This window comes from Anas acuta, chromosome 26, assembly GCF_963932015.1.
Source record: "Anas acuta chromosome 26, bAnaAcu1.1, whole genome shotgun sequence".
Lineage (NCBI taxonomy): Eukaryota > Metazoa > Chordata > Aves > Anseriformes > Anatidae > Anas > Anas acuta.
The window spans coordinates 4980946-4993283 of NC_089004.1; the positions used below are offsets into that span (position 1 = coordinate 4980946).

The following is a 12338-nucleotide window of genomic DNA, read 5'->3' on the forward strand; positions in this document are numbered from 1 at the left end:
CAGCCCGTGTGATGCTGACTCGGGTTTTGTGTTGGGAGGGCGATGTGTAGGTTTAAGTGTGCTTCACGCTGCAGATGGATATTAACACCTCTCTGTTGGCTGGTTTGGGTTGTTTTATTGGTGTCTGTCTCCTGGATGTCCGAGTCCCTCAGTAGATGGAATTAAAAGCAATGCAACGAGTACCCACATGGCACAATTCACTGCTGAGAGATGAACTCTGGATGTTTGACCTAAGTAGGGAGAAATTCATATTCTGAACTAAATATCTGAAGTCTTTTTTCCGTAACTTTTTTCACTTTGTTATGCTTGAACCGAATTTGTTGAGACCAGCAGTAACGGTGAATGGGACTGAAGCAGGCTGCAGGCCGAGACTGCTAAAATAGCTTTCTACGTTGCTGTGCTTTTGGTGTGGAGGCTCTTTTCTTTTTTTTTCTGGTATAATCTTATCTATACTTGCCTAATAACTTCTTCGTTTAAACACGCATGTTGAGGTGCTCAGAGGAAGAAAGGGCTGGGGGAGGGGGAAAGCCACGAGCCTTGAAGATTCTCTTACTAAGGCGCGCAAGGAGGTAAAACGCTTTTATTCCCTTAGCTTCTGTGATTCTGCTTTACACCCTTACACTCCTCTGCTTTCTTTCTGGTTTGTTTCCTCTTCCAGCCTGCTGGTTCCTCTGGGAGTGCTGTGGCCACCCCTCCGCCCTTGGTGCGGGGCACGCAGAGTGTTCCTGCTGGCAAGCCGTCCCTGCAGGTCAGTGGGAAGGGCCAGGCTGCCAGGTCTTAGGGCCCGGAGCGGAGAAGGGTGCGCAGTGCAGGAGAGGCAGCCCCAGCACCTTAACGACTGGCATCCGGGTGGAATTTCTCCCTAAAAAGATCCGGGGCTAACTCCCGCCAACCCCGCTCTTAAGCTTTTTTTAAGAACGATTGGGGTGGGAGATAGAGGTAGGATGTCACACACAGTTAGTTCTTAAAAGCTCATTTTTCAGTGGCTGAGCATCCTTAAGGGCCTCATCCACCCTGCTGTGACATACACACAGGTTACCGGTGCTAATGACCTCTGGCAAAAGAGGATGCCACGGAGTTCTGTCTGATTTCTACTGGGGCAACCTGTTGTCAAACCCTCCAGGTACCCAGTTGTGTCCTCAGTGTGATAAAACTGTAAGAACTGAGCAAATCTAAGGCTTTCTTTTTTGGCTCGGTGGCTGAATGGCACACAATGGTAAGAAAGGTCTTGGTTCAGGCTAAATTAATGCTGGAAAGCCTTGGGGAGGGGAAAAAAAGCAGAGGGGATTGACATCTGTCAGCCTAATCTGCCTCCCATCTAGTGTCTTGTTTCACTTTTGGATTTGAGACATTTCTGGTTATTTACCATGGGCTGATTTGAAACAAATTTCGGAACTGTTTCAGCACGTAATGCTTTAATTTGGAAAACTCCAGCTCGTGTGAAAAACCCCGAGCATGCTCTACCTGAGGGTTGGGGTAAATTTGCTCTCCGTTTAGGAAACGTTCCCAAAACTTAACAGCAATCTGCCAGTTTGAGTAATCTCTTCCTCGAGGCGAGTTGCCTTCACTGAAGACAGCACTTTCAGAGGAACTGGACCACAAGTTAAATCTGCAGTGAAACTCCAGTTGTCTGTGCCGTTTGGCAGAGCAGAGAGCTGGGAGCCAAGAATCCAGAATTCCAGTTATTCTGTCTAATTCGTGGTGTTTGGGCAAATTAACCTAACCTCCGTCTGCTTTGGCTTGACTGTGAAAACTCTCTTAATTCCTGCGTGTAGGAGTTGAGGTAACATTTGGTTTTCGGTTGAAAGGCGTAACAGAAGGGGACCAAACTCCCCCCGTGCCTAAATATGCACGTGTGCACTCACATAACTCAGGAAAATGGGAGCCTCAGCGTTTTCAGAAGTCTTAATTCGTGGGTGATGGGCAGTTTGGGGCTGGAGTTAGGGAAGTGGCGAGCTGTGCAAAGCCACATGAACAGGACGAAGAGGTTCGGTGCTCTTTGAGCAGAGCCTTAGCGGTCTGCAGGAATGTAAGCCATGCATGGAGCTGTGTCACCTTTTATTGCACTACGAGAAACTTTCCGGGTTTGATGCAGTCTGCAGCCCCAAAAACAAGGGCGGCAGTGTTTCAAACCTCTTTTGCTTGACTTCTTTTCTTTTTCATATATATTTTTTTTAAAGCTTTTCTCCCTTTCCTGCCTCCTCTTTCCTTCCTGCACACATGCATACGCCCGGTCTGCTCACCTCCCCAGGTTCCTGCATCTCCAGCTTCTGTCTGCCCGTGCTTCTCCTTGAAGCCAGCCGTGTGTATCTTCCTCCCCATGCAAAAAAAATGAAGTTTTTGTTGGTTGTTTGCTTGGTTTTGTTTGCTTGCCTTGGAACACCAGCTGCGCTGAAGCCAGCCTGGCCATCTCTTGTCCCTACAGTTTTTGCAACCCTGATGCTCCAGACAGATGTTGCATTCATCACATCAGCCAGAGAGGAAAGCTGCTCGTGTTTTTACCCCATGCTTCATACTCCTGTTATGGCATGCCTCTTCGGTGTCTTTCAGTACAGCGGTGCTGGAGCTATTGAATTTTGTGGGGGTGGCAGAAGAAAATGTTGTCGAGGGCTGCGCTTTACCTTTTGAATTCTGTGCAGGATGTGAGAGAACAATTCCCGAGCACGTAGCCTGACTGCCATCGTGTCCTTACCTATGTCTGTATCGCTGCCTAAGATTTCAGATAGCGCTTTGTTGGCACGCTAGGCAACAGAAGAGAGCATGCATATAAATGCACCAGAATGAAAAGATGCAAATAAACTGTCCTCTGTCTTGCAGACCTCTTCTACACGTATACCAGGCACTGTTATTCCTCCTCCGTTGGTCCGTGGTGGGCAGCAGACTTCTTCAAAACTAGGAACTCAGCAAAACACACAGATCGTAATGCCGCCCCTTGTCAGAGGAGCGCAGGTATTTGCTTTGTGGTGGATCTACTCTGTTTTTCTGGAATGTGTCTTACCTATTTTCCTGGTTATCCTCCTCGTCTGGAGGGATCTTGTGAAGTTCTTGCTGGAATTTCTCGATACGGTTGGAGATCCTGCCGCTGAAAGATCCTACATCGTTGTAGCTCATGCTTTTGTGCTATCCCATAACACTCTCAGTGAACCATGAGAAAATCCCGTGGTGATGTGGGATGCTGCCTTTACCTGCATAGCTTCTGATAGCTTCTTCCCTCGGCTGCACCAGAGAATCGTGTGTGCCTTTATTGTGAAAGCTGACTTAGGGGCTTCCAGCTTCACCTGGCACTTAGGAGAGCAGAGGAAATTAAACACAGTCCCTTACTCTTGCTTTTTTTTTTTTTAAACATTATTCTTTCTGTCATATCAATTTCACCTTTTCAAATGCTAAAACTCACTTTTTTCCCTCATTGTGTCAGTCTTCAGCTTGAATAAGAGCTGCTGAAATGAGATAGTCAACTGGAAATCTGGAAGTGCCGCTTTGCAGGGACTTTATCACCTGTAACAGAAAACTGCGGTGTCACTAGAGGAGTAGGAAAGCAATGTTCAATTTGATATGGTCTTCTAGAACTGTGGAGGACCGAGAAAAAATATTTCCTTGTTAAATGAGGATTTATTTTGCAGTGAAAGGTCTGCTTTTATCTACTGCATAGCCAGCACTAAAGAGGAAGGTAGAGCATTTGGTATTTCATTTTCTTTCTGTTCTGATTATGGAGGGAACCTCATTCGGAGAAATAGCTTTCCTAATGCCTTTAAAATGAAACAGGCTTAACAACCACACGTTGGAAATGAAAGAAATTTGACTTGGAAACTTGGATTTTTGGCACAGCTCTTTTGGCCCTCACGTACGAGCGTCTCTTTTGATGCTGTGTTCTTCTTGTTTCATTTTGACGGAGGGAAAGGGAAAAACATCGCGTTTTGACCCAAATGTTAATCGTCACGCTTTCTTTGCGTTCCCTTGCCTTGCCTCATTTCCACTGGGTCACGTCATCCCATTTGATTCCCCCCACTTATTTCCCGCTGCCTAATCCTCCCCATCGTTCATGGCACCATCGCATCAGCCCATTTCTGTGTCTTCCCAGCAAATCCACAACATCCGACAGCACTCCAGCACGGGGCCACCTCCGCTGCTGCTGGCGCCACGGGCATCGGTCCCCAGCGTACAAATTCAGGGGCAGAGAATTATCCAGCAGGGGCTGATCCGTGTCGCCAACGTCCCCAACACCAGCCTGCTTGTCAATATCCCGCAGGTGAGTTTTATGCTGTACTTTGTGCCAAATTTAACTTAAATCCCAGAGGAACAGAGCTGGGACAGCTGTGATTACTGATTGTCCAGTTCCTGCATCTACTTGGCCCAGCCTGCTCTCATCTAACGGGTGCAGGTGCTTATTACTACAGCTGTTTTGCTCTGTTTTCTTCCCATTCTCTGGTCACATTCACCTCCTGTACATAGGAATGAAAAAAAACATTACAAATCATTGGGAAGAAATACATATTTCAGTGAACTGAGTGTCGCACCTCATTTTGCATTTGGTATTTCAACATAAACTGTCCCTTAGAAGGTTTTTTTCCCCCCTCTCTAGGAGTGTAAACAGTGTTCTAGTAAACAGAGCTCAAAATGAGGTAGAGATAAAAAATTTTACAGATAATAAAGGCACCCTGCCTCCATCACACACCCCGGCAGCCCTAAAGCAACCCCCAGTTACCCTCCTGGGGCCGCAACAGTGGAGCCGGGGAACCCCAAACCATTTGGCCCTTGTCACTAAGCTGTGTCCTGTTTCCTCCCAGGCCTCTCCGACTTCAATCAAAGGTACAACTGTGACGTCTGCTCAGGCGAACGCTACCACGACCAGCGCTGCTTCGATCGTCAACTCCAACGACTCGCCAGCCAGCCGGCAAGCTGCCGCCAAGCTCGCCTTGCGGAAGCAGCTGGAGAAGACGCTGCTGGAGATCCCTCCTCCCAAGCCTCCTGCACCAGAGATGAACTTCCTGCCCAGCGCAGCTAATAACGAATTTATTTACTTAGTTGGGTTGGAAGAAGTTGTGCAGAATTTGCTGGAAACTCAAGGTGAGATGGCGTTAAAAACGTGCCTCAAAGGTGATGAGGAGAGAACCGTTTCCAGCTGGGCTTCATCAAAACAGCAGGCAGCAAAGAGTGTCAGGCTTCCCTGGATTAAATTTCCGTAGTCTGTCTAATCTGGGATTAATTTTTGTTAACGGTTGTCGAATTGCTTTATTTAACTGTGAAATTCTAGGGTTTCACAATGATTTCTCACAGGCTCTAGGCATCATTTGTAAAGATTTCTCTAAAATACGTCGAGGACGGGTGATTTCCTATCACTCACTTGTGTGTCCATCACCACAGAATTCTCTCTGAACATTGTTTTCAGCAGTTATCTTTTAAGGATGTTCCTAGGGAGAAATGAGGTTGAGATAGATGGATAACCTGGGGAGACTGCCTCCAAACACATGAAAATCAGCTCTGTTGCCAAGTTCATGTAGAAGGCAAGAGGAGAAATGTATTTGATTAAAGACTGACTTCTTACCTTCTGGATTCCAGACCTCCTCTCTAGTTAATCAGCTCTACAGTACCAATGAAATAAATAGTTGAGTAGATTTTGCCTTTACAGGTAGCGTCACATTTTTTATAAATCACCTTTGTGGCAGCACTTGCCATAGTAATAATGCTAGTTTGTGGCATTTGAAATGATTTGAGAAGGGTGAGGAAATAAATACCTGCTGGGTGCAAGCACAAACTAACAGAAACAGAGTTTAAAGGACACTTAATCATGAAAAAGGCTTCAGAATTAGGAGAGTTAAGGGTGGAAGAGTTGCGGTTTTTTATTATTTATTTATTCATGCTGGAATATTCTTGAGGGTTAAACGTAATTCATTTGTCAAAGCCAAAGATGAGCAGGACTAACCTGGCTGTGTTTCTGCAGGTAAAGTTTCAGTTCCTGTCTCATCTCGTGAGCCCTACATGTGTGCTCAGTGTAAGACTGACTTCACCTGCCGTTGGAGGGAGGAGAAGAACGGAACCATTATGTGTGAAACCTGTATGACATCAAATCAGAAAAAGGCCTTGAAAGCTGAGCACACTAACCGACTGAAGGCTGCCTTCGTAAAAGCACTGCAGCAAGAGCAGGAGATTGAGCAGAGGATACTGCAACAGACTGCGTCTCCCGTACAGACCAAGTCAGACCCCATAGTGCAGCACCACTCGCTCAAGCAGGTGAGGCTCTGTCTGCAAGCATTCACATTGTGGTGGCGATGGGGCAGGGCTCCCGTGGCTCCACGTGTGCTGGTGTTCGGTGTGCAGGCACAGAGCTTGTGCATGAACCTGTTTTATTTGAGCTTCACAGCTTGTGCTTGGGTGTAAGGTTAAAACTGGGCTGGTTATAGCCCTATTCTGTCATACGGGGACTTGATGTGTAATTTCTCTGTACATGAAGAGCAGAGGTGATGTTTTTCCGAAGAGTCATCGTAATTATCCTGGGGTGTTGAGTTCACATGCTGCAAAGTCTGTTCCTCAACTTTTTTTTAGGATGTACTAAATGAAAAAACTTGCTCCGATGCCAAATACCCAGGAATAAATTTACCTCAGGTATAAAAAAAAAAAAAGTCTGGTTGTGAGCCAGGAGCACGTAATGGTGCTTGTGAACTTCCAAGGTAATGGGCAACAATCATCTCTGACGGAGACTGGTTCTCATACACCTTGTAAAACCTTTCAGTTGAGAGGAGATGGAAACTGCTGAAGTGCTGCCTTGAGTTGAAATAATCAAGGTACTGATTATTTAGGTCAGGGAAGTGGAGCGTTCCTGGTGTATGGAGGTGCTTACACAGCACGTTTTTGTTGCTGCTTTGCATTTGATTATAATTCCACGTTCTTACAGGTGCTTTCAGAAGCACAAAGCTGATTGTTGCTCTGATCTAGAGCTGACTTGTACATTTGAAGCCCTGCAACTAATAACGCATTCCGGGTTTGGCAGAAGAAGCCAAGAAATGAGAGAGAAAAACAGGCAGTTTGGTCAAAGCTATTGTATTTGAAGGAGAGACACGTGCCGTGCCTGTCTTACCATCTGCTCTCTTGCCAGACTTCTAGCCAGATGTCTCGAGGCCCTGGAGCTCCACGGGGAGTGTTGCATGCATTTAGCCAGTCACCCAAGTTGCAGAATGCATCGTCTGCAGCAGCACTTGGGAGTAGGCCAGGTAAGCATGCTGAGAGACCTGTCAGCAAGGGCAGCGCTGCCGCCTGGAAGAAGACTCCCATCAATACAGGTAGATTTTTTTCTAAAGTTTCTTTTCTTTCTACTTACTAGCTGCACTCTGTCCAACAATCATAGCTCTTTGGGTAAGGATGCTTTCTCTTTGCCCCTTCCTGCATGAAGGCCTGGTGATGCCACAGCTCTGTTCTCCGTGTGGTTGTTGGCACTTGCTTTTGGTATGGTTTGTGCTCCTCGAAAGAGGCAGCCAAGTGCTACCTCATAGAAAGTGCTGCTTTACAGGGTTGTAAATAGGCTAAATAGATGTGATATCAGACTGTTTATCACTGGCTCTGTATGCACAGTCAGAACCACGCTGCAGGAGTTGAATTCAGTCGTTTAATTCTGACTGTGTTTATTACTCTTTGCTGAAAGCCACATACAATAAATGAGTATTTAGGTAAGGTTACAGTGCATATTCCAGCATTCCTCAGGTTTTGAACCAACTAAAGTTGTTGCTTTGAACAAATTGAAGTGTTAAATTCTAATTTAATCTTATATGTTAGGAATCTGACTTGAGAAGAGGCATTATTTTTCTTACGTGATCATTAGGATCTCTAGGAAGGAAACTTTATTAGCAACTGGCTCTTCTGTGATCTACTTTCTTGCCCAATATTGAGTGGATTTATTATTTTTTTTCTCCTGACATCTTAATTTATCACGTAAGCATAATTTCATTGCAGAGAGCCCTAGTCTGCTCAAGCCTTCACTTCTGGTACAAAATCTTGCTCCTGTTTGCTTAGATGATTTGGGAAATTTTCATTTTCTGAAGGTGTCTGACCTTTTGTGTCCGATAGTGACTCACGCTTACCTAGCTAATCTGTTTTCATGTGGGCGAAATGTGAGTAGTGCTTTCTTGTCACTGCTGTGCCTCCTGTTTTTGCCATACTGTGACACTCGTTCTTCTCTTTTGTATCTCCTCAGGTGGGGCTTTACCTTTTGTTAATCCTAGTTTAGCTGTGCACAAGTCGTCTTCAGCAGTAGACCGCCAGCGTGAATATCTCCTGGATATGATTCCCCCACGGTCCATCCCACAGTCCGCCACGTGGAAGTAATGCAGAGGAATGCCCAAGAGGAAGACTTTCCTGTTTCTGCCATCCTTTTTATACCACACGACAGTGGAATCTGCTTTAATCCCAGCTGGATATGCCCCAGGCTTTATAGGATGCAAGAAGACCACTCCTCATCCCATCGAGTGCTGCTGTCCCTGCTAAGAGAAAATGACACCACGTGGGTGGGAAAAGACTTGAGCTCATTTGGTTATCAGATTCTTGTGATTGACTGATGATGAAGGCTGTCAGGGAAGGGGAAGAATTCTTTTTTTTTTTTTTTTTTTTTTGGCTTTATGTATTTAGTTTGGATTTTTTTGTCACCAGCACAAAAGGAGGACTAAATGACTCTCTGCCTTTGGTTTCGTTTATTAATAACTACCCGTTCACCACGAGCACGGTGTTCGTTCGCCCTCGAGCATGGATGTCAGCTCAAGGAGAGAGGAATCTCAACCCGATCTTGCAGATGCATTTAGCGAGCCGAGTTCATGTTTGCTTTTCTTCCCTGCCCCTCCTCCAGCCAGGAAGGCAGTCTACAGATTATAATGTTTTAATGATGAGCTAATGATAAATAAGTGCAAACTCAAATTCCAGTTGAGTATGTTTTTTCTAAGGGACTGGCTACCACCAAAACTTGTCTGGTAGGTGGGAACCAGTGCAGGAGTCTCTCACTTTTGTTGGATTCTGTTTTGAATAGACTTTGAACTGTTGGTAGTCTAAAATCTAATTTACTGAATAGACAAACACCTTTGTTCAGTCTTTCTAATTCAGCGAAGAGCAGTTGGGCCTTTCATACGTTCCCAGAGACTTCAAAGCGAAACTGTTTTTTGATTATTTTCATTTTGGAGAGGTTTATCGTTTTGAGCAATTTTACTCAAAAAAAAAAAAAATGAAAAAAATGAAAAAAAAATGGAAAAAAAAAAAAAAAGACCAACTAGGAATTCCGGAAGCTGCACGCAATCAGAAGGGGCGAGCGGAGGAGCGGGAGGCCGTGGTCAGGTAGCGGGGCTCCATCCTCCTCCCGTCGCTCCTGGTCGTGCTTGGTGGCCGGGCAGGCGCGGGGCAGGACCGCCCGATCCCTCTCGAGTTCCGTTCTTCCAGGCATGCTCTCCTGTCCGTCACCGCAGTATTTCATTTTTGATAGAGCTTTAGGTAACCCTGCTTTAAGGACAGGTTTCTACGTGGTTTTCATAGGTGTCGGGGATTCCACAGGTTTCAGCCCAAATCCACCAGGTCCGGTTGTTTTCTCTTCTCGTCATCCTCTCTCCTTCTTCCCTGTGCTTCTCCCAAATTAAAGTTGAATTCAAGCGGCAGAAATCCATGCCTTACTACTTATGTTGCATATCAGTGCTAGAAGTAGTGCTGATGAGAATTATTTGCAAAGTTATATATATATCTATATATCTATATATAAAAGAAAAGGGGGGAGGGGGTACTACTCAGTCTCTGTGCTGAATCTATTTTCTTAGCAGTCGCCGTTAGATCGAACTAAACCGATAACTGTGTAGGGTTGTCCCTCTTCAGATCGAACTATTGCATAGTGGAAACGAAAACTCATTCATTTTAGCCCCTGTTCTGTTGTGTGAATATCAATATTAGATACTTTGGAAACTGTTGGGTAGTCTAGAAGACCTAGTTTTGCAAAATGGTATTTGTTGCTGTATAAAGCCCTAGAATTTTCAATTTGACTTCTTTTTTTGTTTGTTTGTTTGTTTTACAAATGTATATTAAGAGCTAATTGGGGATGAGAGGAATTGTTTTGGGGTTTTAATTTTTCTTTTCATTCCGAGATATTTTGGGCTTGGGAGATGTGGAGAGAGAAATTGAGTGCATTTTATTTTTGCACTTTGAAATATTACGAAATTGTTTCAGTTCCTTACGCGTGTGGAGTTTCCTTGTTTGTTTTTTTTTTTTTTTTTTCTCTTCTGACAAATGCCTGTGTTATCTCATCACTGCTACAGATGTCCAGTACTGTTCAATGACCTGGGAAGAGTGCATTTGTTTAAAAAGAAAAAAGCAAAACTTCTCAAAGTAAAATTCAAATGCCATTTGGGGAAGGCTGGGCAATTTCTTAGTGTGTTTTTTTTTTTTTTTCAGTGTTGGGGGGTAGCTTCAGCGTCTGCTGATGCTGGAAGAGGGGGAATGGAAAGAGGTGCGGAAGTATTAAAAGAGCCTCTTTTAAAAGCTATGTCAAAACCTTTTTGGATACTGCCAGTTCAGCGCAGCAGCTTGGAAGTCTGAATTTCAGCATAACGGAGAAGGGGAGGCTGGAAATCAGTCTTAAAACGATGAGAGAGACTTAGGGTAAGGTTCAGAACTGAAAACAAAAACGAGCCTGCACATCCAGCCATACAAACGTTGCTCCCTCAGCAGTGCTAGACCGCAATTAGCTTCCACACAACACACTGCAGAGCCCCCCAGGTCCTATTTTATGCATCGGGGCAGAATTGTTTCGAAGGCTTTCAAAGTGAGCAGAAAACATCACGCGGATATTGGGCCGCTGGGATCCAGACCAGTTTTGACATCGTTTTTAATCCGTGGTTCTTGGAGTGTTGCAGGTAACGTAGAGTAAATATTTATTGCGTATGTGTTTCTGCAAAGTTCTAGGTAAATACACCGGGAAGACTTGAGTGCTGTTCATGTGTTAAATGCCAGAAGAGTTGCTTCTTCCTTTATAAGTCAGAATTACGTATTCAGTTGGGTCGTGTTTAACCAGGCTGGGTAAAGGTATCATGCTAGGTTTAGGTAGGTGTTGAAACACTTGCTGCAGTCTTTCCACATCTCCTCCTCTTCCCCATCTGTACGTTACCCTTCCTGAGGGGAAAAACTAAAAAATTAAAAAAAAAAAAAAAAAGTCAAGAAAGCTCAATTAGCTCGAATATTCAAAATAATGGTGGTATGGCCTAAAGGTTGAGTCGTTTGGGAATGGTGGAGGAGAGGGGAGTTGAGACACTTTAAAAAGAACAAACCCTTGGTTTCTTTGTACTGCTGTCACGGCTGGGATTCCTGCCACCCTAAGGGCTCCTCGTTCCTCCGCAGAGCTGCCCGCGCAGCGTGCGGGCTCTCCAAGAAAAGCCGCGTCGCCGGCCCGCTCCTGGAAAATCACCGTTTTTCGTAAAGCTCCCTCCGAACAAGAGACCGACCGTGCTGCTCGATGGTCTGCGCGCCCCAGCTCCTGCTTCCCCGACCCTCCACTGCTTCGCTGCAAAGTGCTGCATGAGCTGGTTTGACATTGCTCAGATGCTGCTTGCTTCCCCCCTCTCCTGGGGAGAGGGTTAGAGCAGCGTTGGTTCTTGCAAGCCATATAACCTTTTCTTTGAGACGTTGCAACGACAAGATTTTATAATACAGTAATAATGACAAATGACTATTGTACTTAGATTTTAGCAACTTGTGAAATAAACCCCTGATTTTCATTTGAAACCAGTGTTGCGATGTGGGAGCTGTGTGTTTTTTTGGTTTTTTTTTGTTGTTTTTTTTTTTTAATTTTATTTTTTTTTATATAACCTAATTTATTGTCTGTTGGGTTTCTGAGCGCTGGCTAGGTGGCAGAGCTCCGCTCAGAAACGCGGCGAGTGGCCTGGTTGATTGATTTTTATAGCGCAGCCGACTCGGACGGCTTTTCCAGTTCGTGTAAAGGGTGATTTTGCTCATTTTTGTACTCGGGATTCCTGTAAATGGCATTCCAGCTGCGATACCGAGGAAGATTTTGGTTAATCTTAAATTCTGGATAGGTGGTTGTTGATTTTTTTTTTTCTCTAGGTGTTTTTTTATCATCATTTTAGGAACCATTCATCTGAATTGTCAGACCTAGTTATCACATTTTTTGCTTACTAAGAAGAAAAAAAAATTACCAAAGTACAGTTAAGGATTGAAAATGGGGGACTTAGGTTGTAGAAGGGAGCAGAAGAGAGAAGGCTTAGGCAGGTCTTACCAGAAACCCTATTTGGCTCATTTGTCACTTTCTCCTTTTGGAAGGAGGGGGGCACAGAAGGCATTTTTTTAAATAATAAAATATATAAATATATAAA

At 44.7% G+C, this 12338-nt stretch overlaps 2 protein-coding genes across 11 annotated transcripts in view; both read left to right on the forward strand.

The window, feature by feature from the left end:
* Positions 1-11170, forward strand: part of GATAD2A (GATA zinc finger domain containing 2A) — a 62149-nt gene extending 50979 nt beyond the window's left edge. For 7 of the 10 annotated variants that reach the window (XM_068661460.1, XM_068661463.1, XM_068661461.1 and 4 more), the window contains 7 exons: positions 659-748; positions 2818-2949; positions 4079-4246; positions 4785-5064; positions 5939-6228; positions 7091-7274; positions 8183-11170. In XM_068661460.1, the coding sequence (XP_068517561.1) occupies positions 659-748; positions 2818-2949; positions 4079-4246; positions 4785-5064; positions 5939-6228; positions 7091-7274; positions 8183-8313 (1275 nt within the window). In that variant the 3' untranslated portion in view covers positions 8314-11170. The other 3 variants (XM_068661469.1, XM_068661468.1, XM_068661470.1) reach the window with 3 other exon arrangements.
* The window catches only part of NDUFA13 (NADH:ubiquinone oxidoreductase subunit A13), a 91216-nt gene that overhangs the window by 72281 nt on the left and 6597 nt on the right, over positions 1-12338 (forward strand). The window lies entirely within an intron of this gene.